General features: G+C 44.6%; 1 protein-coding gene across 4 annotated transcripts in view; it reads left to right on the top strand.

The window, feature by feature from the left end:
* The window catches only part of OXSR1 (oxidative stress responsive kinase 1), a 106,295-nt gene extending 83,414 nt beyond the window's left edge, over positions 1-22,881 (top strand). For 3 of the 4 annotated variants that reach the window (XM_023732222.1, XM_023732221.1, XM_023732220.1), the window contains 8 exons: positions 5,329-5,451; positions 9,096-9,128; positions 11,898-12,044; positions 13,372-13,436; positions 17,300-17,352; positions 19,285-19,353; positions 20,379-20,443; positions 20,836-21,101. In XM_023732222.1, the coding sequence (XP_023587990.1) occupies positions 5,329-5,451; positions 9,096-9,128; positions 11,898-12,044; positions 13,372-13,436; positions 17,300-17,352; positions 19,285-19,353; positions 20,379-20,443; positions 20,836-20,910 (630 nt within the window). In that variant the 3' untranslated portion in view covers positions 20,911-21,101. Of the gene's footprint in view, positions 1-5,328; positions 5,452-9,095; positions 9,129-11,897; positions 12,045-13,371; positions 13,437-17,299; positions 17,353-19,284; positions 19,354-20,378; positions 20,444-20,835 lie in introns of all 4 variants that reach the window. The other variant, XM_004377321.2, reaches the window with a different exon arrangement.
* Positions 22,882-27,612: the final 4,731 nt, after the last annotated feature.

Below are 27,612 nucleotides of genomic sequence, written 5' to 3'. Positions count from 1 at the left end.
CATGAGAGATTACTGTCACCCTAAACCAGTGGGGTTAGTGTCTCTGTGGCGTGGGCATGAGAGATTACTGTCATGGGTAGCCACTTAGACACTCACTTGACTCATTCTCCCACTTTATTCAGGTCTCCACTCAAACGACACTTGCTCAGAATAGTTTCCTCTGACTGCCTAAACTGAAGTAGCACCCTCCTTCCTATCTGACAGTTTATACTCATTTATATTTCTGTACCATTAGAACAAAAGCCTAATGAGAACAGGGAGCTCTGTTCATCGCTGTGTCTTAGTTGGCGTAGAGCAGTTCCTGACACGCAGTAGATACTCTGAATGATCACTGGATAATAGAATGAATACTAAAATCTGTGCTTGTTTATAGTAAATCCCGACTGAGGGGCATCTTGATTTAGTACTGACAATCTGATTCATTTAAGAAGATTGAGCCTGAAAAAGATAGTATGGTGAATTCCTGCATTTATTTCCACCGTCCTGTCCAAAAATCCTTAATAAAAGAACACTTAAAAAAAAAAAAAAGACAAAGAATGGGAAAGTGACAGCAGCAGCCAGATTTTTGGAACCAGGAAACAAATTGATGCGTGAACAGTGACTTGGTCGGTACTGTGGATTGAATTATGTCCCCCCAAAACATGTTGTGAATCCTAACCTCTGTGCTTGTGGTTATAATCTCATTTGGGAATGGGTTGTCTTTGTTATGTTAATGAGGTGGGGTTAGTGCAGGGTGTATCTTGAGTAATTTCTTTCGAGATTAAAATGGGCATTAAGTGAATGTTTATATACTGGCTGTTGAGAACCTCAGTCACATTGCCTTATTCAGCTGGAACACCAGCATCTAGACATATTACTCACCGAGACAGGATATTGGAAGATCCTTATTTGATCAGTCTGACCACCCCGAGAGGAACAACTTAAAGGTACTGACATCGAGGGTTCCCTAGTGAAATGCCCACAGACTACTCTGAAGCTCATAGTCAGTAAGCTCCATCCACTTAAAAGCTCATTGCTTCCAATCAACTTTTTAGTTCCTTGCTCTTAAATATGAGCAGAAAATTGAGATCACAGGATATCTGAGGAAAACCTCTTAATGCAAAAGATAGAGGACAAAATAAACAGCCCGGAAAAAAAAGTAAGTGCGAGGAAACACAGATTATGTAGTAAGACAACTTAAAATCATGATTCTCTTTAAAGGTAAGAGTCTACGTTCATGAAAGACCGATAGGGTTATGTTAAAGAAGCATTCATGCCAAGAAAATTTAATGGGGAAAGAATAGTCTTTTCAACAAATGGTGCTGGGACAGATGGATAGCAACACACGAAACAGTAAAGTTGGAGCCCTTCCTCAGACCATACACAGAAAATAAACTTTTTATGGGTTAATTTGTGTCCCACAAAAAGATAGTTGAGATCCCAACCCCCGGTACCTATGATAGTGACCTTGTTTGGAACTAGCATCTTTGCTGATGTGATTGGCTAGGATGAGGTCATTCTGGAGTAGAGTGGGCCCTAATCCCATCTGACTTCTGTCCTTCTAAGAAGAGGCATGAGACAGAGAGAAACACAGGGAGAATGTTGTGTGAAGACACAGGGAAGATAGTCATGTGTAGACAGGAAGAGATGGGAGTTTTGCTGTCACAGCCAAGGAACGCCTTTGGCTACCAGAAGCTGGAAGAGCCAAGGAAGGATCTTCCCCTAGAGCCTTCAAAGAGAGCATGTTCCCACTGACATCCTGAATTCAGACTTCTACCCTCTAGAGCTATGGGAGAATACATTTCTGTTATTGTAGGTCACCCAGTTTATGGTAATTTGTTACGTCAGTCCTAGGTAACTAAAGTTGATTTTGGTACTAGGAAGTCGGGTGCTGCTGTAACAAATACCTAAAAATGTACAGGAGGCTTTGGAATTGGGTAATGGATACAGGTTGGAAGACTTTTGAGATGCTTGACAGAAGATGCCTAGATTACCTTAAAGAGACGATTAGTAGAAATATGAGCATTAAAGTTGCTTGTGATGAGGCCTTATTAGGAAATAACAATGAACATGTTATGGGACGCTGGAGGAAAGGCGATCCTCATGATCCAGTGTCAGAGAACTTGGCTCAATTACAGTCTCCTGTTTTGTGGGAAGTAGAACTTCTAAGTGATGAACTTGGATATTTAGCTCAGGAGATGACCAAACAAAACGTTGAAGGCACAGTCTGGTTTCTCCTTGCTGCTTATAGTAAAATGCGAGGGAGAAGAGAGAAATTGAGGAAGGAACTATTAAGCAAAAAGGAAGCAGGACTTGAAGATTTGGAAAATTCTCAGCCTATCCATATTGTAGAAAATGAAAACGCATGCTTTGGAGAGAAAACCAACGGTGTGGCTGGACAGCCGTTGGCTAAAGAGATCAGGCACGTAGCTTAGGGACCTGGTCAGCCATCTGAGCAGAGATGCCAGCTTGGACTGAAGGGGACAGATGGGACACCGGATGTTTCAGCTATTACACTTTTCAGTTTTGGAATTTCTGTTTGGTTCCTTTTTAAAATTTCTATCTCTTTATTGACATTTCCTGTCTGTTCATGTGTTATTCTCCTGAGATGCTTTACTTCTTTGTCATTGAGCATATTTAAGGCAATTGATTGAACATCTTTCACTGGGAATTCCAGTATCTGAGCTTCCTCAGCAGTGTTTTCTGTCAGATTCTTCTTGTCCTGTGAATGGGCCATAGTCGTCTTTTTCTTTGTATTCTTTCTAATTGTTTTGTTGGGAACTGGACATTTTTAGTGTTATTTTGTGGTAACTCTGGAAATCAGATTCCCTCCCTCCTCAGAGATTTTGCGGATTTTTGCTGGTTGAGGGCTCCATCTGTTCGTTTATTTAGTGGTTTTCTTTTTTTAATTGTACTTTAGATGCTGGTTTACAGGACAAATAGTTTCTCATTTAACAGTTGATACACGTATTGTTTTATATATAACATTGGTTAACAACTCCACGACATGTCAACATTCTCCCTTCTCAACCTTGAGTTCCCTATTACCAGCTTTCCTGTCCCCTCCTGCCTTCTAGTCCTTGTCCCTGAGCTCTTGTGCCCCTTTAGTCTCATTTTGTTTAATGGGGCTGTCAAATTTTGGCTGAAGGGTGAACCTCAGGAGTGACTTCATTACTGAGCTAAAACGGTGTCTGGGGGCCATACTCTCGGGATTTCTCCAGTCTCTGTCAGGCCAGTAAGTCTGGTCTTTTTTTTGTGAGTTAGGATTTTGTTCTACGTTTTTCTGCAGCTCTGCCTGGGACCCTCTGTTGTGATCCTTGTCAGAGCAGTCAGTGGTGGTAGCCGGGCACCATCTAGTTGTACTGGACTCAGTCTGGTGGATATTTAGTGATTTTTCCAAACTATTTTTGCAGTTTGTGTTCTTTGTTGTACGTGGTCACTGACGTTTCTTTTCCATTATCTCTCCAGTCAGCAAGTGACCTGACAATGATTTCCTTAAATGTCTGACTTCAGTAGAAAAACAAAAAAACCAAACCCATTGCCGTCGAATCGATTCCAACTCACAGCGACCCTGTAGGACAGAGTAGGACTGCCCCATAGGGTTTCCAAGGAGCGTCTGGTGGCCTCGAACTGTTAACCTTTTGTTTAGCTGCCTGAGCTCTTAACCACTGTGCCACCAGGGCTCCGAAAAACAAAGAAGTTCTTTTTACAAAATCTTCCGATAGACGTTGCGGGGGGAAGCCACTGAAGCCCAAGAGGACTGAAACCAAGGCACGTGTCTGCACCAGTCCTTCAGGAGACTACCAGACTGACCAAAACACACAGCACCAAATTTTTGAAGAGGAAGGTCCTTATTGCCCACCCTGGCACCAGCCAGCCACTCCAGTAATGTGGGCCACTATCCCCGTGACTGCTGTGGGGCTGAAGAACAGGAGATGGTGTCTGGCCTGTGCCCGCCACTTTCTTACCAAAGCTCAGCAGCCGTTGCCTTTTGCCTTGGGAGGCAGCAGTGTCAGTCTGGTTCTAGAGTCCCAAAGGAGTTGATGCTGCTGGTTTTCCCTAGTTAATGGTTATTTCAGTGGAGGGACTGACTCATAGGGATTCCTGTTCGTCATTTTGCATGACATTAATCCATAGGAGAATTTTTTTTTAATAGTTTAATGTATTTTAATAGCAAACCTATAGGAACAGCACAGAAGACAGACAACAGTAAGAACATGTACTTGCATGTAGGACAACTCAGAAAAGTACAGTGAATGGATAGAATCTGCTGTGTGATAAAAATGCTGCAGACACCCTTTAGTTGCCGTCAGTAAGACATTTACTTGTTTTAAAAACAATCCAAATGTTGGCATTGTCCAGAAAAATTTAGCAGGTTTATTTATAATTGTTATAAAGTTGAACTGCTGAAACTGGTTCACTGAAACAGTTTGACCTGCATTAATGCTTTATGTCCCCACATTTATATTAAAAATTCACACACAATTGGAAGTGGAAAAACTGCCAGTACCTGATTGCTGTCCTGTTTTTCCATTCGCAGTCATATACTTAGGTACCTTTTGACCCCACGGAAAAAAGTACCTAACATTCAGAACTACCAGTGACAGGGAGAAGAGAATTTTTTTAAATGAAACGTTTCCCATCATAATGGATTCTTAAGCATGTCCTCCACATATGTGGCATGCTAACTGGATGTCTTTTATCATAATTGTTACACGTTCAGCGGGGATAGCACACAGGTTGTTGTCTTCAAAAAGGCCAACGAGATAGGCCTCACTTGCCTCCTACAAGGCACCAGTAGCTGCGCTCTGGAAACGCAGATCGGTTTTGAAGCCCTGAGCAATTTCTCACACCAGACCCTGGAAGGGAAGTTTGTGAATCAGAAGTTCTTCTGATAACATCTGCTTTCCCGGAGTGCCACGGTACCAGGCCTGTAACGATGAGGTTTCTTCACCCCTCCGGTAGGAGGCGCGCTTGAGCACTGGTTGATCTGCGGGCGTCTGCTTTGTGTAAGCCGTGGTGTAGGGACGTCCTCACTTACCCTCCTCCTCCTCCTGCTGGAGCTCAGCGAGCTAGAGGCAGCGGCTGTAAACACCTCCATAAGGAGAATTCTGGTGTTTGGGCTTAGAGTGTAGAAGTACAGGGAAGTTTAGTGCTTTTGACAAAGACAGACAGTAGTGTGAACAGAGGGCAAGTGAGAATTGGAGGATATGAATGTAGGAAAACTTGATTGTGGGGAAAATAATTATCTACTTAATGCATTTAAAAGGAGAAGACAAAAATATGATTGCGTTTTCTGTTGAATAGATGTCAGACCATAATCTGCGTCTCTCTCTTTTTAATGAGCAGGTGCGAAGAGTACCGGGTTCCAGTGGCCGTCTTCACAAAACAGAGGATGGTGGCTGGGAGTGGAGTGATGATGAGTTTGATGAAGAAAGCGAGGAGGGGAAAGCAGCAATTTCACAACTCAGGGTAAGTTGTGTAAATACACCTTAGTGGGGACTGTGTCTTTGTCTCAAGCCTCAGAGATAATTCCGTGCTCTGTGGTTCTCGTTCAGCTGGTTGTTAGCTGCCGTTGAGTCGGTTCCAACTCATAGTGACCCTGTGTACAGCAGAACGAAACTCTGCCCAGTCCTGTGCCATCCCCATGATTGTTGCTGTGCTGAAGCCCATCGTTGCAGAAACCACGTAAATCCGTCTTGTTGAGGGTCTTCCTCTTTTTTGCTGACCTTCAGCTTTACCAAGCATGATGTCCTTCTCCAGAGACTAGACCCTCCTGATAACATGTCCAAAGTACATGAACCGAAGTCTAGCCACCCTTGCTTCTAAGGAGCGTCCTGACAGACTTGTTCATTCTTCTGGCAGTCCATGGTATAGTCAGTAGTCCTTGCCAACACCAGAATTCAAAAGCACCAATTCTTCTCTGATCTTCTTATTCATTGTCCAGCTTTCGCATGCATATGAGGCGATTGAAAATTCCATGGCTTCGGTCTGGTGCATCTTAGTCCTCAGAGTGTGACATCTTTGCTTTTTTAACACTTGTTCAGCTTAACCAGTTAGAATATAAAGAATACATGTTAGTGACAGAATTTCTTTGAAAATCTTATTATCAACAGGAGTCTGGTTCATTCTATGTAGAAAATTGCATGGGCCTGTCTGTTTGAATATGACAGTGTCTAGATTATATGGAAAAGACCTAAATGGAACTTCTAGAGATGATATGTTTGGGGTGAAAAATACACTGGTTGGGATTAATGGCCAATTACATATTGCATAAGAAAAGATTAGTGAACTTGGAGGCATAGCAATAGAAAGTTTTTGTGATGGCTCCTATTTCTCTAGGGTATGTTCCTAGCAGTAGGATTGCTGATCGTATGGTATTTCTGTTCTAGCTTTTTAAGGAGGTTCCGTATCATTTTCCATAGTAGTTGTACCATTTGACATTCCCACCAGCAGTGCGTAAGAGTTCCAGTCTCCATACAACCTCTCCAACATTTGTTATTTTCTGTTTTTGTGATTAATGCCAGTAATTTCAGGGTGAGATAGTATCTCATGGCGGTTTTGATTTGCATTTCTCTAATGGCTAATGATTACGAGCATGCGTCTTTTAGCTGCCTGAATGTCTTCTTTGGTGAAGTGTCTGTTCATATCCCTTGCCCATTTTTTAATTGGACTGTTTGTCTTTTTATTGTTGAGGTGTTGAAGTATTCTATAGATTTTGGAGATTAAACCCATGTTGAATATGTCATAGCAAAAAATTTTTCTGAGTCTGTAGGTTTTGTTTTTACTCTTTTTGGTGAAGTCTTTTGATGAGCATATGTGTTAATTTTTAGGAGGTCCCAGTTATCTAGTTTATCTTCTGGTGTTTGTGTATTTAGTTATGGTTTGTATTGTGTTTATGCATGCATGAATGCCCCTAGTGTTGGCCCTGTTTTTTCTTCTGTGATCTTTGTTTTAGGTTTTATATTCAAGTCTTTGATCCATTTTGAGTTAGTTTTCGTGTATGATGTGCGATACGGGTCTTGTTTCATTTTTTTACAGGTAGACATCCGGTTTTGCCAGCACTGTTTGTTAAAGAGACTGTCTTTTCCCTACATAATGGACTTTGGTCCTTTGTCAAGGATCAGCTGACCATAGTTGGATGGATTTACAAGTGGGTTCTGGATTCTGTTCCATTGGTCTGTGTGTTTGTTGTTGTACAAATACCAGGCTGTTTTGACTACTGTGACTGGATAGTAGGTTCTGAGATCAAGTAGTGTGAGGTGTCGTACTTTGTACTTTTTCTTCAGTAAATGCTTTGTTTACCCAGGGTCTCTTTCCTTTCCATCTGTAGATGGCTTTGGGTAGAATTGACATTTTCACAATGTCGAGTTTTCCTATCCATGAGCATGGTATGTTTTTCCATTTATGTAGGTCTCTTTTGGTTTCTTGCAATAGGGTTTTGTAGTTTTCTTTGTATAGGTCTTTTACATCCCTGGTTGTATTTATTCCTAAGTATTTTATCTTTTTAGGGGCTATTATAAATGGTGTTGTTTTCCTGATTTTCTTTTTCTTTTCAAAGTTCTCCTTGGTGTATAGGAATCCAGCTGATTTTTGTATGTTGATTTTGTATCCTGCTACTGTGTTGAATCTTTCTATCAGTTCCAGGAGTTTTCTTGCAGAATCTTTGGAGTTCTCTATGTATAGAATCATATCTGCGAATAGGGACAGTTTTACTTCTTCCTTACCAATTTGGATGCCGTTATTTCTTTTTCTTGCCTTATTGCTCTAGCTAGAACTTCTAGCACAGTGTTAAATAGGAGTGGTGATAAAGGGCATCCTTGTCTTGTTCCTGTTCTCAGGGTGAATACTTTCAGGCTCTCTCCATTAAGAATGATGTTGGCTGTTGGTTTTGTATAGATGCCCTTTATTATGTTGAGGAATTTCCATTCTATTCCTATTTTATTGTGAGTTTTTATCAGGAATGGTGTTGGACTTAATTGACTGCCTTTTCTGAGTCAATTGAGATGGTCATGTGATTCTTTTGTCTTATTATGTGGTGGATTATGTTGATTGATTTTCTGATGTTAAACCATCCTTGCACACCTGGTATGAATCCCACTTGGTCATGGTGTTTTTTTGTTTTTTTTTTTAATACGATGCTGAATTCTGTTGGCTGGAATTTTGTTGAAAGTTTCTGCATCTATATGCATGAAAGATACTGGTCTGTAATTTTCTTTTTTTATAGTGTCTTTGCCTGGTTTTGGTATCAGGCTTATGCTGGCTTCATAGAATGAATTTGAAAGTATTGCTTCCTTTTCTATGCTCTGAAATAGTTTGAGTAATACTGGTGTGAGCTCGTCTCTGAGTGTTTGGTAGAATTCCCCAGGGAAGCTGTCTGGGCCAGGGCTTTTTTTGGTTGGGAGTCTTTCTTTTTTATTACTTGTTGGGAGTCTCTTCTCTTGTTACGAGTCTGCTCAGATTTTCTATCTCAGTTTCTGTTAGTTTAGGCTGGTAGTGTGTTTCTAGAAATTTGTCCATTTCCTCAAGGTTTTCAAATTTTTTGGAGTACAAGTTTTCATAGTACTCTGTTATGATCTTTTTTATTTCTGTTGAGTCTGTTGTGATGCCTCCCCTCTCATTTCTTATTTGGGTCATTTTATTCTGTTTTTCTTTTGTTACTTTGGCCAGTGGTTTGTCGATTTTGTTGATCTTTTCAGCGAACCAACTTATAGTCTTGTTGATTTTTTTTCTGTTGTTTTTGTATTCTCTATTTCATTCATTTCTTCTCTAATTTTTATTATTTCCTTTTTGGTCTGGGTCTTAGGCACATAATATATTTGTGATTAGTGGAAAGAATTTTACTTTGAAGAACTTGACTTCCCTACTGCCTAAGAACTTGGACATTCCCGTTATGTTTGCTTGTTGTTGCATTGTAGGCTACCTGGATAATGAATACAGTAGTACTGTGACAGGTTTCTTTTTCCAGAAAATTTTCACTAGCGTTACTGGCGAGTTAGTAGGCAGTCATAATGAACAGTGGTTGAGTTGCATTTCAGCATTACTTGCAGATTAGGACTGAGTACAAGTAACCTGAGTTCTGAGTTAACAAGCCTCCTTTTTTGTATTTCTTTTAGTCTCCTCGAGTGAAAGAACCATTAAATTCCGAGGTGAGTAATTGTGATTAATGAATCCTCATTAATGGATACATGCTTTTGTTTTCATTTTAAGCACATGATGTTTGTATGCCTAAAGGAGAACGAGAATTTACGCCAGTGGAGTTTTTTCAGCGATACCGTTTCTGAGTTTGAGTGGACCCTTTGTGGCGGACTGGTGCTTTCACACTCGTTTGAAAACCTGCCCTTCAGGTCCAGAACGCTTGTCTGACTTTAGCAATTGCTTCTTTGGCTTGAAGTGGGAAGTGGTCATTTTGCATTCACTGTCTAGAAATTTCCAGAACCCTCCCCACCCCTGCTGCTTCTCCTGCGCAGATTTAGTTCTCAGTAGTTACTGCCCCCCGCTGTAGGGAATCCTACTAAACAGGATCCTGACAGGCTGGCCTCCTGGTTCTCGCCAGCTGAGGAGCACACCCATTTCACGGGTCCCTGTCACACGTTCTCCATCTGACAGCGTCTTCACTTAAGAGCTCGGTCTTTCATTCAGTGGCATACATCTCGATTTTAAACCAATATTGTTTTTGCCCCTGTGCGTAAAAGTAACTTTTTTCGCTATCTAAGAAATTTGTGTACCTAGTACTGTATTGTTTCAGACTGAAAATAAGAACTGCGCCTCAGTGTTGTAACAGGCCAGTGCCTGAAAGTTTACATTAAAACTGCTGTCCACTAATCCTCGGGGCTCCCCCTCCTGTTGGTGTGTGGTGGGATGGCATTGCCCTGCCCCTTGCGGTGAGGCGTGGCCACATCGGTTACTTTGGGCCAATGAAATGGGAGCCCATGTAGGGTGTGTTGCCTGCAGGAGGAAGCCCTGGAGCCCTGTGAATTTCCATGTTCCCTTGTCCTCGCCTCCATGACCTGCCTCCCTCAGTGAGGGTGATTCCGAGGTTAGCCCCTGCTAGCCAGAGATAGACATGAAGTGTGTGCAGGTGGTAACTCGTTGTTTTAATCTACGAAGATTTTCAGATTATTTGTTACTCTCCAGTTTAGCCCATCTTAACTAATACTAGATTTTTTCAGAGATTGAATGAGAAGACATTTTACACATTTTCCAGAGATTTTTGTTTTCGTCTTCCCGTTTTTTTGCCTAAATGTATCTCTGTGTGAACTCTGCGTACTCATACTCAGACTCTCATGCCCATTGCTTTGTTTTAGGTATCTTCTCTGTCTTCAGTATAGGTAAACATAGATGTGCACCTGATCTTCTTTTGAAATAGCGCTCATGGTTCTATTAACATTTTCAAAGCTAATCTCAAAGCTTTTATTAGTTTCCCAGGGCTGCCAACAAAATACCACAAATTGGGCAGCTTATAAGAAGAGAAATTTATTGTCTCACAGTTCCGGAGGCTAATAGTCCCAGTTCAGGGTGTCAGCAGGGCCACGTTCTCTCAGAAGACTCTGGGGAAGCTCCTGACCTTCTCTCCCAGCTTCTGGTAGCCCTGAGCATTCCATGGCTTACACCTGCAGCCCAAGTCCTCTGTCACGTGACTGTCTTCACTCTGTCTCTCTGTAGACTCTTGTCCTCTGTTACAAGGTCACCACTCAGATGGGATTAGGACCTGACCCCCCTCCAGTATGGTTTCCTGTTAATTTAACTGATGATATCTTTAAAGACCCTATTTCCAAACAGGTTAACCAGGGGTTAATTCAGCATACCTTTTTGGGGGACACAATTTAACCTGTAACAAAGCTTTATTATTCTGTCAAAATTGAGAACCAGTGAGGAACTTTTGACTACTTCTAACATATGAAGCTAAATGAACACAAAGTTTTACACCATCTCCTGAATTTTGTTTCTATAATATCAGCTACTAACAACAACAGCAGAAAAACCACACCAGTTGCTGTCAAGTTGACTCTGACTCACGGCAAGCGCGTGAGTGTGAAAGTAGAGCTGTGTCCCACCGGACTTCAGTGGTTGAGTTCTCAGAAGCGGATCGCTCGGCTTTTCTTCTGAGGCACCTCTTGGTGGCCTTGAAGCCCCAGCCTTTTAGTTAGCAGTGAGAGCATTAACTGTTCGCACCACCAAGGGACTCCATCAACTATTAGGCCTCTATTACTGTCCTTTTAATTTTTTTTCTCTTTCAATTTTTGGCGATTGTGGGTTTGTTTGTTTTTTATTACCAACTTATGATTTTGAATGTATGTAACTTGTTTTTGTACTCAACCTCAGTATTTTTTTCCCAAATCAGATAATTAAAATTTATGGGATATTTCAAACATACAAAATAATATACATAATATCTCTGTTCGTCATAAAGCTTCCTGTTCATTTTGGAAATGCGTTTCAGATATATTAAGGAATCAGTGACTAATTGTCTTTATGAATAATGAAAGGCCATTAGGCATAGAAAAATGATGTTTCTATAATCTTGTATTACATACTTATATCTGTTTTTTTGGAGGTGCTTTTTTGCTGGACAAAGGAGACGGAGTAGATATGGTCAAAAACTACAGATATATGCTACAGCATGACTGAACCTCACAATACTGTGCTAAGTGAAAGAAGTCAGACCCAAGAGACTATGTATTGTCTGATTCTGTTTGTATGAAATACCCAGAAAAGGCAAATCTGCAGAGACAGAAAGTGGATCAGTGGTTGCCTAGGGCTGGAGGTGGGAGCAGAAGTAACTGCAGATTAGCACAAGGGGACTTTTGAGACGGCGGGAGTGATCCAAAACTGGCCGTGGTGATGACTGTACAACGTGTAAATTTTCTAAACATCATAAAATCTAAAAACTTACTGGATGTGCGTTTTTGTTATAGCTCTTTCCAACAGCTGATCCCGTGGGTACTTTGCTTCAAGTTCCAGAACAGATTTCTGCTCATCTACCTCAGCCAGCTGGGCAGACGCCTGCACAGCCAACTCAAGTCTCTCTCCCTCCCCCCACAGAGCCAGCGAAACCAGCTCAGGTGAAAAGTGGGGGTACACTTTAACGGGCAGCCTTCTGGGTAAATGAGAAAAGCTGATGTTAAATGTGGAATACAACCTAATGTTGGTGTCTTGGTGATTGTGAAACAAGTTAGAAATCAGTTTTCATAGCTACAAAGGTATGCAGATGTGAGAGTTTTACAAGGATCACACATTATTCTAAGCACCAAAATCAGTTAACAGTTGAAATATTCCAAGTGCCCTAAATTTTTTGCCTAGTTTCTTAGCAGCTGTTAATTAGATCATTGTTATATTTAACTTCAGCTGACGGAGTTCATAGTAAGGCAAGCAGAATTGTCAGCCATACTGCTTATTTTCTTGTTCACTTAGGCTTGTATTTCTTAATAAAACTATCTTCAATCCACGATTTTTCTGTATTACTCTTTTAAGATACTGTCAATTTTTGGAAGGCTAATTGTATTAAACTGAGTAATGTAATCTGTAAGTCCAGTTACCCACGAACGCTGTCAGATCTCGCACACCGAGAGCAGCTGAGCCAGTGAGGCCCCACTGTGAGCCCCTGGATGCTGTGGAGCTCCTGCTCTTCCCTCAGGAGACTCAAATGCTGTATTTGACCTGTGACCCTATGCTGGGGTTCCAGAGTCAGTTCGTTTATTAAATATTAGAAGTGTCATTTTTCCTAATGTTTTAGAGGAAAAGAAGTAGAAAAGAAAGTTCCAGTTGTTTCCTTCTTGTGCTCCAGTGAATTATCTCATACTCTGTCTCTGGAGACCCCTGCTCTGAGCACTTCCACTCAGTCATGGAGCTGACTGCATTTTAACCTTTCCGTCATCGAAGCTTGCAGTTGCTGTGCGTTACGTGGGAAAAGCTTCTTATGAAAATGGAGGGAAAGGTTGATTTTATTTGATAAACAGCTTCCGTGGAGTGTATTTCCTCCAGTAAGCAAGGGGTTTCAGAGAGGATTGGCCTAGCCCTAAAAAGACCTGCAACCCCAGAATTGAACAGATTCCTGGGGCGACAGCTGACTTAGGCCCTACCTTGTGGCATACTAGCAGATATTTTAAAAGTAAAAAACCCAGCTTCATTTCTTTCACCTCCGTAGAGGGGAGCAGAGGTCTGAAAAATACGAACTTTAAATGTGGCTGTATATGGATTTGCATCTGAGTTTGACAATTACCTTTTTCATTGTGTTTGACTCAGGCTGCGTGGGGTGCGTACCCTCCCACAGCAGAGAGTGTCCTGGGGGCCAGGATGACCCCACCTGGAGATGAAATCACTGCTGCCCGTTAAGTCACCTCCATGCTTAGCGTTTCAGGCAGTGACTTCTTACCTTTCAATGTTCTCTAGGCTCTGTCTTCAGGAGCAGGTTCACAAGAAACCAAGACCCCAATCAGTCTAGTGCTAAGATTAAGGTAAGTAGACATTTTTGGCTTTCTGAGTACCGCAGATATGCTGTTTTCTTGTTGAAGGTTGCTCCCTTTTGAATAGTCTGTGCCTGGGAGAAGCTGCAGGGGATTATGTGTTGTCCTAGCATCAGGCGCTGCATGCTCCCAGGTGTATCATTTCCCTCCCAAGTTAGAGGAGTCGCGTGAGCACCTGGGTGTCGGTAGGTTCTGTGACCAGCCAGTGTTCACATCCTGTTGATGTTTCTCCACCGGTGGTGCCCAGTTTGTGTCTCTGCAGTCCAGTGGCCCGTGGCTGTGCGTGCGGTCCGTGCCGAGGGGTGTTGGGGGCAGCAGTAGCTGGCTTATCTGACAATTGTTGTAGTTGTGAAATAAAAGGTGTGACTCAAGCAAGGGCTTGGCCTGAGCGAGTATAGTGGCCCGTGGCTGTGCGTGCGGTCTGTGCCGAGGGGTGTTAGGGGGGCGGCAGTAGCTGGCTTACCTGACGATTGTTGTTGTTGTGAAATAAAAGGTGTGACTCAAGCAAGGGCTTGGCCTGAGCGAGTATGTGGCCTGAATTAGGCATTGTGACTCAAGATACATCCCACCCTCATCCCATCTCACAGAGGTTTTAGGATTTCAACACATAAAATGGAAGATAGTTACATAATATCACAAAATGGAGGATAATCACATACTACTGGGAATCATGGCCTAGCCAAGTTGATACATAGGTTTCTCATTAAACAGTTAATACACATATTGTTTTGTGACATTGGTTGCCAACCCCACAATGTGAACATTATCCCCTTCCCGACCTTGGGTTCCTTGTTACCAACTTTCCTGTCCCCTCCTGCCTTCTTGTCCTTTTCCCTGGGCCGATGTGCCCCTTTAGTCTCGTTTTGTTTTATGGGCCTGTCTAATCTTTGGCTGAAGGGTGAATCTCTGGAGTGACTTCAGTACTGAGTTAAAGGGGTTTCCGGGGACCATACTCTTGGGGTTTCTCCAGTCTCTGTCAGACTAGTAAGTCTGGTCTTTTTTTGTGAGTTAGAATTTTGTTCTACATTTTTCTCCAGCTCCGTCCTCCACCTCTGTCGGGGAAGTTGACACATATTTTGAGGGACACAATTCACTTCATGACAGCAACCCTGTGAGAAAAAGTAGAGCTGCCCCAGAGGGTTTCCTAGGCTGCAGCCTTTACAAGGCAGCTCTCCAAGTCTTTTTTCCCATGGAGCCACTGGTGGGTTTGAACTGCTGACCTTTCAGTTAGCAGCTGAACACTTAACCACTGAGCCACCAGGGCTCCTTATCTGAAGATTAGACCTGTAATTTTACCATATAAGCACCATGGACTCTATGATCAACTAACCCAAGAGTGAAGGGTTTTTTTGATTGTGGCAGATAACATAGAAGCCTTATTGTTAAGAGATGAAAGGAAAATCCTCTGAATGTATGTTTGGTCTTTGTCTCTGTTTTACAGCAAGTGTTCTGAATTGTGGTTCTTTGTTGTTGTTGTTGAGAATATACGCAGCAAGACATATACCAATTCATCCATTTCTGCGTGTACAGTTCAGTGACATTGATTACACTCTTCAAGTTGTGTGCCCGTTTTCACCCTCCTCCTCTGAATTGTTCCTCCCCTATTAACCTAAACTCACTGCCCCCTAAGGTTCCTATCTGATCTTTCCAGTTACCGTCCTCAGTTTGATCCCATATAGATAGTTCCTTAAAAAACATGATGCTCGAGGCAGACATTCTTTACTAGTTAAGTTAAATTGCTGTTTAGTGTTAAGAAGACTTCTGAGGTTTAAAGATTATCTCAGGACAGTAGCTTCAGTGGTTCATCCAGCCTCCATGGCTCCAGGAAGTGTGGGGTCCATGAGAATTTGAAGTTCTGTTCTGCATGTTTCCCCTTTTGATCTGCATTCTTGTATAGGGTCTTTGATCAACATGTTCCGTGATGGTAGCTGGGCACCATCTTGTCCTTCATGGCAAAGGAGGTGGTTGTTTACAGAGGCAGTTAGCCACACATTCCATATCCTCCTCCTGTTGCTGACTCTCCTTCTTCCTCTTGCTCCAGGCGGATAGAGAGCAGTTATTGTGCTTTGGATGGCAGCTTGCAAGCTGTTGAAGAAATTATTGGTTCTTGATGGAGGCATACAGACAGGTCCTGATAGATCGCTCAGCAGGAAGCGCCATAGGTAGCAATCTGTTAGTTTTAACCTTTTCCCTCTGCTAGTAGTTGAATTAGGATTAAGTTTCCAAGTGTTCTTGTCTGATTAGGTCTCTTTCTACTCATAAATGCATTTAAAAAATACATGTAGTATTAGAAGTGTGGCCTGAGATAGCTCAGGCTTCAGCTGACACCAGCATTTGTCAAAAGAGTTACACTGAGTTACCATCAGATTCATCCTCCTTCCACGTATGGATTCCTAGTCGTCCTGGTGGGGCTATAAGGAGCAATAGGGGCAGCAAGAGATCTTTTGAGACTGTTTTGGTCTTACCACCAGGAGCATTGAAATTATGCCATAAATGTAAGGAAAATAGATTTGGTTACCTTTCCTTTATAGAAGCCTCGTCAGTGTACCTGATCTCACCTAGGATGCCTTGGTGATCTCATCCTGTTTTAAATGTGCGTACAGAACACCACTTGTCTCTTTAAAGAAACTCTGTTAATGGACCGTACACACATTCAGTTGCCGTGTGCTTCAGGAAGGCGGTGATGTAGTGAACTTTCTGAGAGAATGGTTGTTTTCTGGCCTGTGTTCCAGACTGTGTTTGTGGGATAGGAGGCTGGGTTTTTATTCTCACAGATGAAGACTGCGAGGTTGAATGGCCAGAAGAGGTGCTAAGAAGCACATTTAGCCCAGGTCACTGTGTGACGGCTTTGAAGGTGTTTGTGATCTGTTTGTGATCGACATGCCAGTTACATCAGTAAACTTGTGCTGAACATTTCAGTCTTAATTGTATTCAGCTTTCAGAAAAAATAGATACTGTTTTTAATTGAGTAACTATGTATTAAGAACAGACTCTGCATAGCACTCTTAGATATTTTAGAAGCATACCAATACTGTGGAAGGATTCCAAGAAAAGAGACAATTAAATGCCTCCCTTGATAATGGAGTCTAGGTAGGAAGTCTCTTTGTATGTGCTTAACAAGCAGAGTGTGAGTCTGTGCACACAAGTGCAGAGAGAAGGCAGTGTGACGGAACAGCCACTCTGTGGCAGGAATGTTTGAAAGGAGTAGTCATATTTTAAGCACAATTTCAGTGACATCCTCAGGTATAGTATCAGATAGACCTGAGCCCTCTGTGCTGTTTAGATAAAATGTTTTGGGGTCCTAAGTGGTCAGGTATGTCTGCCTTTAGAGACAGCATTCTGAATTCACTGCCTTCAGCCAAATCCTCCAGGGAGCCTGATTAATTGCGTACACGGGGTGGTCCGTAAACACTGCAAACTGTAACTCACAGCCACAGGTTTAAATTTCTGGAGTCATGTGTTAACTCTGCTGCCAGGATGGACCCACTTCTTTTCCCCATGCTCTCTGCCCACCTAAGTCCTCCCTGTCCTTCAAGTCCTGCCTCCCTGTGCTCATACAGGTTTTCCTTTTATATGATCATCTTAATAGGGATGGGAGTGGGCGTGTGAGAATCTCCTCAAGGACGTGAGGTTTGTGTATTTATCAGTGGGAGTGGGGGACCAGGGTTAAAAGGGCCGCAGGATGATCGTTTTCAGTTGTTTGCTTTGAAGCACTGCAGTGTGAGTTCCTCGGGACCATTGACAGGATTTATGGGAACAGAGCAGGCTTTCTTGAGGCAGATGTAACTAGTATATGTTGGCAGAGTCTATAAATTCAGAGATTTTTATTTCATACCTTCTGTTTTCTTTCATAGGAATTCAAAAAAAGAACTAAATGATATCCGATTCGAGTTTACTCCTGGGAGAGGTAAGGCATCAAAAACACTGAAAAGAGAATAACTTCTTTTTCCTCTGGTTATGTAATGAAAAGGGTTGTGAAGAGTTGTCCTTTAGATATGGTTTCCTGTTAAAAGACAATAAAAATTTTCCTGCTCGAAAAGTTTCGGTGGGCAAATGAATAAAATAAAAATGTAGTTAATTTACTGCTGAACTCATTTAGAACATGTAGCCTAATAGCAGAGAGTAGTGAATGCAGCTCTCATTTATCGCTTGCTGTGGGCCAGGTATTACAAGCACTGTCTCATGACATTCTCACAATAGCCCCCTAAGGAAAGATTATTATCCCATTTTATAGATAATGAGATCAAGGCTTAGAGACAAGCAAAGTCACTTTCTCAAGGTCACAGAGCTGGGAAGAGGTATAACTGGAATTCATACCCAGATCTGTGGGAGGCCAAAGCTCTTTGTTTTATCATCGTACTTGGTTGTCTTAGTCATCTAGTGCTGCTATAACAGAAATACCACGAGTGGATGGTTTTCACAAAGAGAGGTTTATTCTCTCACAGTCCAATAGGCTACAAGTCCAAATTCAGGGCGTCAGCTCCAGGGGAAGGCTTTTTCCATCAGCTCTGGAGGAAGGTCCGTGTCATCAATCTTCCCCTGGTCTGGGAGCTTCTCTGCGCAGGAAGCGCAGGTCCAAAGGACGCGCTCTGCTCCCGGTGCTGCTCGCTTGGTGGTAGGAGGTTCCCATGCGTCTCTGCTCGCTTCTCTTCTTTATATCTCAGAAGAGACTGGCTTAAGACACTATCTAATCTTGTAGACCTCTTCAGTATAACTGCCGCTAATCCATCTTATTACATAATAGTGATAGAATTTACAACACATAAGGAAATCACATCAGCTTGCTTAATGGTACACAGTCACATAATACTGGGAATCATGACTCAGCCAAATCGATACATTACATTTTGATGGGATGTGATTCAGTCCATGACAGTTGTCCTCCGTGATAGTAAGTAATCAGACTGAAGTCGATCCTATCAGGCACTGTTTGTGGCATGAGCTCTTCCTGGAATGAGGCTTGTTTCCCTCTTGCCTTGTTACTCAGGGGTCTGATGTGGGGAGTGTCCCGCAACCAGCAGGCACCGTCCCTATACACTCTCCCTGCCCTCAGTGCCATCAGCAGCTAGCCATTAAAGAGAGCAGGTGGGCAGAGGAGTAAGCCAGGCAAGGTCACATTGCAAGGGATTACTTTAAATCGCTGGTCATCTGCGCACGCATGTGACAGCCCTCTGCCAGAATCATCCCCTGTGCCCTTGGAGGAGCTCAGCGCTCAGCCCTCTGGAACTAGCACCATGGAGCTTGGGGGCGAGGTTAATGGGGGTGCTCTGTCCTATCTTCAGTTTCTGGGTATGTCCATTGCTCAGCCTGCACCACCTGGGATGACTAGATATGCAGAGAAGCCCACCAAGATGAGAAAGAAGGGATTTGAGCAGAAAACTTGGAGCGTGATCCCCAGAGAGAAGAGATGGCAGTGTGTTCCCTGGGGATGTTCTGCATGAATCCTGAGTCACAGGCCCAAGGTCTGAGAGAGACCGGGGTCCGGGGCTGCTCTTGGACCGGCATTTCTGCTGCGATATCATCGTCAGGTGCTTGTCTGACCGGCCCTGAACCCGTCAGAATTACACTGTTACTTGGCAAGTTATCTTTATGGCGAGCTCATGTTTGCTGCCTGGTTGCCATAGATTCTGCCCCTAGATGACAGCTGTGCGGGTGCTTCACTGGACATGATGCTGAGTGGGGGGAAGAGCTCGTGTGGGAGAGGCCCTGCCCGCCTTCCTGATGCCGTGGATCAGTTAGCGGCTGGTTTGGGTCTGGCAGTCCCGACCCCTGCCCTGGCTCCTCGAGTTACCAGTGATGTGCGTGCACAAGAAACGGACCTTCTTCTCTGTCCCTGCAGACACAGCGGAGGGCGTCTCTCAGGAGCTCATTTCTGCTGGCCTGGTCGACGGAAGGGATTTAGTAATAGGTAACTGCACTGTGCCCTGCCCTGTGCCCTGCCCTTGTCCCCTGCGTCTCTGTTTGTGCAAGCACTTGTTGTTAGGTGCTGTCAGGTGACCCTACAGGACAGAGTAGAACTGCCCCATAGGGTTTCCAAGGAGTGGCTGGTGGATTTGAACTGCCCACCTGTTGGTGAGCAGCCGAGTTCTTCACCGCTACGCAAGCACTTAGTGCCGACGGAACCAGACTTTGATTCCACTGAGTAGGCCTAACGGCTCTTGGGGCAGCTCCTGGCTTTGCTGAAATTACAGGCTATTGGGGACATTTCCTTAGCCTCCCCACCCCCTAAAAAAATATCTCACTTCTGAGTTTGCTTTGTGATGTTCAGTGGCAGTCTGAAAGTAGACCCGGGCCTCTGTGAGGCTCTACTGAAATGATGACAAAGGTCACAAGTTAAAGGCAGCTCAGCCACATCTAGGCCTTTCTGGAGGGTGAACTGTACCCTGTGCAGCCAGCGGGGAGCAGAAATCGTGAGCAGTTTAGCTGTAGAAAAAGCAGGAAGGAAGGCAGAGTCAGGCCACAGGTCCGTGTTGCTGAAGGAGCCACCACCATCTAGAGCAGACCGTAAACTTCTTCTGTAAAGGGCCAGAGAGGAAATGGTTCGGACTTTGTGGGCTGTTTGTGGTCTCTGGCATTTTTAAACCAGTTTTAGCTTGCAGGCAGAACAGAAACAGGCCCCACGCGGTGGTTGGCTGACTCCCGGTCCAAGGCTCTCTAGTCCATGAGGAGGCAGATCAGACCTTTTTCACCGAGCGTCTTTCCTAGATTGATAGAGCATTTTACAGACAGTAATTAGATGGTGATTCCATTTTTATTTGTACTGCTTGGAGACGAGTTTAAAATTAATTTTTCTTGAGGGAGTTACTATTTGATCTTTGTACTTCTGTTTTGATTGTGCATGGAAGATTCTGAACTACCATCTAAGCCTTTTAAGTATGATGGAAGGTGGATGTGCTTAGTCCCTCATTACGTTCTCTGTTTGTATGATTACAGTGGCGGCTAATTTGCAGAAAATTGTGGAAGACCCTCAGTCAAATCGATCTGTCACTTTCAAACTGGTATTCATCCCTTCCTCCTTGTTAAACCCCCTTACCGTTTAGGCACCAGCAGCCCCGGGAGACCAGCTTCCCTGTTCCCTCTGATGAGAACGTTACAGTATGATGGGTTGTCCTTAGCCTCGCTGAAGCCCTGGGCTGATTCTCCCTCCCTCCCCTACCCCAGCCTCCTCTCCCAGGCACTTGACTGTGCTCAGGAGTGGTTGTTAGCCAGTTTGACTCCAGCTGTGTCCCCAACCCCTCATCTTTTCTGGAAGAGACGCCTTCATCAGCTTCCTGCTGCATCCCAGGAACCATCCCCCCACCTTCCTTCCCACAGTCCCCATGTGAGTTCTGACTGCCACCTGGATTTCGTTCGTAAATAGCCACAGCTTCTCATTTTGTTTGGTTCTCAGGCATCTGGTGTGGAAGGCTCGGATATTCCTGATGATGGTAAATTAATAGGATTTGCCCAGCTCAGCATCAGCTAAACCACAGCCCAGAAGAGGCGGCCCAAGGAGATTCCACACGTGTATCTCTGTTGCTCCTGTTGGTCCAAACCTACTACTGCCAAAGACCCCGCAACAGACCTCCCTGGCTAGGGGCTTTAGAGGCCTCGTTACGTTCTTCCTGCCATCCCCCTTTTCCACAGGGAAAGGAAAGCTGGATCACCAGTGGCCAGCGTCCCCCTAAAGAGTTGTGTTAGTAAACCGACCGCACGTGTCCCCTCTCTTCCTCCATCTGAGATGTGCTGTGAGCCTCCAGACCCAGAAGGGAGATGTGTGAGCTCGTTCTTGCCTTACTCCAACACAGCCCTGGGTGGAGGGAGCCGCTGTTCACGTTCCTTGTCCTGCCTGTTTTCCTACACCAGCCGAGGTGTGGGCATCTTGGAGTATCTCCTTACCACGGAAGTAGCAATTAAAAGTTGGTTGATCAGCTGGAACCCAGAGAATTTAATTCAGTGTGATTTTCTTTGTACCTGATGTGAATTCTAGCAACCTTTGTTAGGACAAAGCACAGCCTCAGGTGGAGGCAGACTGAGTCGTTCTCGTTCTGTTCTGGATACTCAGCGTTTGGCTGAAGCTGTTCTCAGGCACCCTGTCCTTCAGTGCTGCCCCAGAAAGGGTTGCTGGCCTTCACGTCGGCTGGTGCGGAACACCTGACCCATCACACTGCAGCTGTCGGACCCCTCCGAGGGGAACTTTGGGCTGTTTTTAGAGAATTCGTCAAGCAGTGGCTTGCAAAAGTGAGGTGGTTTTTGAACAGGAAAATCATAACTCATCGTTGGGGAAGTATTTATTTTCAGCTGTCTCAAAATTAAATTTGACGAAAAGCTGCTCCTCGATCCTCCCATGAAAATTGGTCCGCCTGGCCCCCACATCCAGGGGAAGTGGGTGTACGGAGCTGAGGCCCCACAGCAATACAGGAGGCGCCTGCCTGCCGCCGTCTCCTGCGCTGACCCTTTGGGGGGGTCCACACCTCGTGCGCGGGGCCAACTCGAGATGGAAAGTGAAACCATGTGTGCCGAGACCTGTAGGGTTTACGAGTAGACAGTGTTTGCTTGATTTTCCACAGAAATAATATAAGTTATTCTTCAGGTTTAAGTGAGAGCGCTCATAATGCAAGATGTGAATAATCAGTGGGGTTGATTTTTTCTTTTTTTTTTTCCTACTGTGTTATAGCCAGCCCTTGTCTATCTGCTAATAGCCCTACCAATTTTTATATACGAACAGGATGGATACTCAGTCTGGCCTTGAGAAGACACACGGAGGTGGGTTTTGGCCCCACGGCAGGGGGGTGTTGCCTGTTACAGGGTCACTTGAGCCTGTTCCGGCATTGTTGACGTGATGAACAAGATTGCTGTAGCTAGTTTTATCTTGGAGCGTCTCTGGAAGCTCACCCCACAGTTGACTTGAATGCCTGTGGTTTCAGTCCTGGGCTTTCTTCATCTGCTCCAGGTGCACAGGCACTTGGAGAAGGATGGGTGTTGGGGAGGAAGAGGGTGGATTTAGGATGAAGGAGACATTACGAGAAGGGCATGGGCGTTGGGGAGGAAGAGGGGTGGATTTAGGATGAAGGAGGCGTTATGAGAAGGGCATGGGTGTTGGGGAGGAAGAAAGGGAGTGGATTTGGGATGAGGGAGGCGTTTGAGAAGGGGATGGATGTTCGGGAGGAAGAGATGGGTGGACTTGGGGTGAGAGAGGCGTTTTGAGAAGGGGATGGCTGTTGGGGAAGAAGAAAGACAGTGGATTTGGGATGAGGGAGGCGTTTTGAGAAGGGGATGGATGTTGGGGAGGAAGAGAGGGAGTGGATTTGGGATTAGGGGTGGGGAGGAAAGTAGGTTAGAAAGCCAGGCACAAAAGTCCACTGTCCTGGCATGACTGATAGAAGGAAGGAACTTGCTGACCCCAGAGAGAGAAGAGAAGATGGATGAGTTGGCCGGAAAGATATTTAGCTTTTATTTTCATTATCTTGGGGTGGGGGGGGGCATTGGTGAGGGGACAGGGAGGTGAGGTGGGAGTGAGGTGTGGAACAGAGATGGTGTCCTTTTTGGCTTAACCTTAGAGTATGCTTCTTTGGTTTCAAACAAACCTATTGCGATCGACTTAGCTCTGAATCCAGGGGTTGGTGACATCATCCTAGTTTAGCTCTGTGTTTGGAGGTGGTCTGCCTCCAGCAGCCTCGGCCTTTACCTGAACTGATGGCGATAGGCAGCACAGGAGAAGTAGGCCGGGCCTCGCTTTCCCGCTTCAGTTCACTGTTTGCGCCGCTGGGAGTTGGGAGCAGCACCAAGCCCAGGACAGTGTTACTTCCCCTGCGTGATGTGTGGTAGACTGTCCCTTTGCTGGCTTGTGCAGTGGTGCTGAGAAAATAAGTGAGCTGGAACTGCCCAGGTGGAATAGCAGGGGGTGTCGTGGGGCGTCTGGTCCAGCGTGCACCTCTGGCCCTGGGGTGGGGACTAACTGTAGTACAGGTAACATGTGCCAATGCTATTTGTGAAATATGTGCTCTTTCTAAATGACTAATGGATTTGTTTGGATTTTTTGCTTAAGTTCTGAACCAAACCCTAGAGCCGGCTGATACTATTTAATCATCTGGAGGATAAAATAATGGTGTATCAATAAACAGAGCTCCTCCTCATGATGTATGCTAGATTGTGAAAGATGTAAAATAGTCACTTTTTTTTTTCTTTTTCGGACTTTGTATTTTACTGCATGTTTCCTGCCTTTTTAATCAATAAAGAGCAAATTGTCCCCAGTGGTGTACGGTCGCTTTCCTTTAGTGGCTGCTGGTGGGGGCTGTGGGGAGTAGGTCAGTGTCACGACTTTAGTTTCTCAGGCGAGTGGGAAGAAGCCCAACTGCAGTAGCCTGTAAGATACATGTACCCATCTACAGATTCCCTAGAACAGCTTACAGCCGTGTGACGGATAGGGAAACCAAAACCCCAAAAGGCAGGGATAAGGGAATCCCAAGGAAATCTGGTAGGTTGGGATAGGGAACTACTTGCATTATGTTTGAATATTTTCTGTTTGGTCCTGCTCATACTGGTGGGCCAGGAGAAGATGCCAGATTCAAGCCCTTGGGGATCCTTTTTGGAACATGAACTTGTCCCTGTCTGGCTTCAGCACTGAAATGGTGGGGTTTCATGTGAGATTCTAAACCAACCAAACCAAACCCGTTGCCATCCAGCGATTCCAACTCAGAGCAACCCTACAGGACAGAGTGGAACTGCCCCATAGGGTTTCCAAGGAGGGGCTGGTGGATTCGAACTGCCGACCTGTTGGTTAGCAGCCACGCTCTTTCCTAGACCCCTCTATATCCTGTCACCCACCTCCTGGATGGGTGCTCTCCCTGATCCTAATCCCCTCCCCACAGAAAGTGTCCTTTGAGACATGCCAGGACCTCTTGTGGGTCTGGTATTCTAGAGCCTCAGGACTGTGGCACCTCGGAGTTGACCGCACCATGTGGCCTGCAGCTGGTTGAGTTTGCTTTCAAGATAAGGGAGTTATAAAAGTGGACTCTGACTGTGAGGGCAGGGAGGAGGTGCTGGTTACTCAAAAGTGACTGTGGTGTATGTGAGGAGGAAGGGGGGTGGGGAGGGAGTAAACTGAGCCTCTCCTTGGCCTTCCTTCTTGACCAGGGTCTGATGTTGGCACTAGGCCTGGTCCCTTAGCTCCGCCTCTTGCGCAGTAGCAATGCTCAGGGCAGCAGTTGAGGGATTCCTCCTTTGGGCCAGGTCACCTACCCCGAATTTTTACTTCCTGTTGTTGCTGTGTGCCATTGAGTCAATTCTAACTCAGCGACCATTTAGGACAGAGTAGAACTGCCCCATGGGGTTCGCAAGGAGCAGCTGGTGGGTTTGAGCTGCTGACCTTTTGGTTAGCAGCTGTAGCTCTTAACCACTGTGCCACCAGGGCTCCTTCCTAGAATCATTAATTCTCAAGTTCGGAAGAGGTTTGAGATACCATGTATAGTCTGTCCCTACAAGGGGTGTCAGTTTTGCCATACTGTGGTGGCTTGCACGTTGTTATGATGCTGGTTGTTGCCACCAGTACTTCAAACACCAGCAGGTCACCTGTGATGGACAGATGTCAGCGCAGCTTCAGATAAAGACTGACTAGGAAAAAAGACCTGGTGATCTACTTGCAAAAATGAGCCAGTGAAAACGTTATGAGGCAGAACATCGCATTGTCCAACTCCACTCAGACATGCCAACAACCACAAAGATGGCGCAAGACCGGGCAACACTTCCTTCTGTCACGAGTTGGAGCCGTCTGGGTGACAGCTAACAACAACCCGTCGAAAAGCTGCTCCCTCCCCTCACCACGCACACCCACCTATGCCCTAGACAGGCGATTCCCAGCGATAGTCTTGATGCTGAAGTAAAACAACTCTGATGGTGAGAAAGTTCTTGTTACACCCCTGTTTGGCCTTCTGCCCTTGAATGAGGACAGGTACAAGGAGAAGAGGCGGGGTGACAGCTGTTGCTTTTCAGAAGGGCTAGCGGCAACCCTGAGCCTACTTTGCAGGTCCAGAGGACGGTGGGGCCAGCAGGGTGCTGGATTGGGCTCAGCCTCCCCAGTCTGAGAGATTACAGGGTAGAGAGGGGCCCTGGGGCTGCAGTGATGTGGGGGTGTCCTCAAACAGGAGAGAGCCTTAAGCATGGGGAACCTTCGGCAAACTGGTTGGGAGCAGAGTTAAGAGAAAGTAAACCAAATGTCTTAGTTACCTAGGGATGCTGTAACAAAAATACCACAAAGCAGGGGTTGTTAACCAGTGTCATAAAACAACGTGTACTACTGTTGCATGAGAAACTATTTGTTCATAAGCCTTCACCTGAAGTACAATAAAATATATATATAAAAAAAAAATACCATAAAGCAGGTGGCTTCAAAGAACAGAAACTTTCTCACAGCTCTGGAGGCTAGAAGTCAGGACGTCAGCTCTTTGGGAAGGTTCTTTCTCTCTTGCAGTTCCTAGTAGCTGTCGGTAGTCCTTGGCGTTCCTGGACTGTGGGTTCATCTGCCTCTGTCTTCACATGGTGTCTGTCTGCCCCTGTGTGTGTCTGCCTGTCCTGCTCTTTTTATAAGATCCCAGTAAGAAGGGATTAGGTTTAGGACCCACCCTATTTTGGTATGACCTCACCACATAACAAAAGAAAACCTATATTCCCAAACAAGGTCATAGTTACAAATACAGGGGTTAGGACTTACACATAATTTTGGGGAACATAGTTCAATCCATAACACCAAAAAATTAGGATTTGGGTGTTGTCGGTATAAAATGGCAAGAGCCCTGGTGGCACGATGGTTAAGCACTCGGCTGCTAGCCAAAATGTTGGCAGTTCAAACCCACCAGTAGCTCTGCTGGAGAAAAGCACTGGTGATCTTCTCCCGTGAAGATGATCGCTGTTGTTGGGTGCTGTCAAGTCGGTTCCGACTCATAGCGACCCTGTGTACAACAGAATGAAACACTGCACGGTCATGCGACTGTTGGTATGTTTGAGCCCATTGTTGCAGCCACTGTGTCAGTCTGTCTCGTTGAGCGTCTTCCTCTTTTTCACTGACCCCCTGCTTCACCAAGCATGATGTCCTTCTCCAGGTACTAGTCCTTCCTGATAACATGTCCCAGGTATGTGAGAGGAAGCCTCGCCATCCTTGCTTCTAAGGGGCATTCTGGCTGTACTTTTTTTTTGTTTGTTTATTGTCTTAGTTTAAGTGAAAGTTTACATTTCAAGTTAGTCTCCTAAACAAAAATTTATACATACATTGCTGTGTGACCCTAATTGCTCCCTTAAGGTGTTCGGATGTATCTAGGAAGCCTCTTTGACTTTGCCTTGGTCAAGTTGTACTGACTTCCCCTATATCGTGTGTTGTCTATCCCTTCACCAAAGTTAAAATCTTGTCTACCATCTAATTAGTGATTTTCCCTCCCTATCCTTCCTCTCTCTTGTAACCATCAAAGATTTTTTTTTTTTTTCTGTATGTAAACCTTTGTTTTTGAGTTTTTACAATAGAGGTCTCATACAATATTTTTCCTTTTGTGATTGACTTATTTCATTCAGCATATTGCCCTCCAGGTTCATCCATATTGTGAGATGTTTCGCAGCTTCATCATTGTTCTTTATCAGTGTGCAGTATTCCATTGTGTGTATGTACCATAGCTTGCTTATCCATTCAGCTGTTGATGAGCACTTAGGTTGTTTCCATCTTTTTTGCTATCATGAATAATGCTGCAATGAACACGGGTATGCATATGTCTATTCATATGATGGCTCTTATTTCTCTAGGATGTATTCCTAGGAGTGGGATTGCTGGGTCATATGGTATTCCTATTTATAGCTTTTTAAGGAAGCGTCATATCATTTTCCATAGTGGTTGTACCATTTTACATTCCCACCAGCAGTCCGTAACAGTTCCAGTCTCCCCACAACCTCTCCAACATTTATTATTTTCTATTCAAAATGCAACTCTTGTCTCAACTATAATTGCTCTGCATTCTTAGATTGTATTTGGTGCTGAAAAGGAAGAGCAGTTATGCTTTCGATGGTTCTTCTTGGCCTGCTTGCGGCCTCCTGGGATTGTTGCGTACCACCACACACCAGGGGCTCATGAGGGCAAGGTAAGATCAAGGTCAAGAGGTCAGATTGGTTGAGGGACCAAGTTACTGGGGCTAAGGGCTGGGGACCATAG

This window comes from Trichechus manatus, unplaced genomic scaffold (genome assembly GCF_000243295.1).
Source record: "Trichechus manatus latirostris isolate Lorelei unplaced genomic scaffold, TriManLat1.0 scaffold00049, whole genome shotgun sequence".
Classification (NCBI taxonomy): Eukaryota; Metazoa; Chordata; class Mammalia; order Sirenia; family Trichechidae; genus Trichechus; species Trichechus manatus.
Note: the sequence above shows the minus strand (reverse complement) of the source record. Positions and strands in the feature narration are given on the sequence as shown.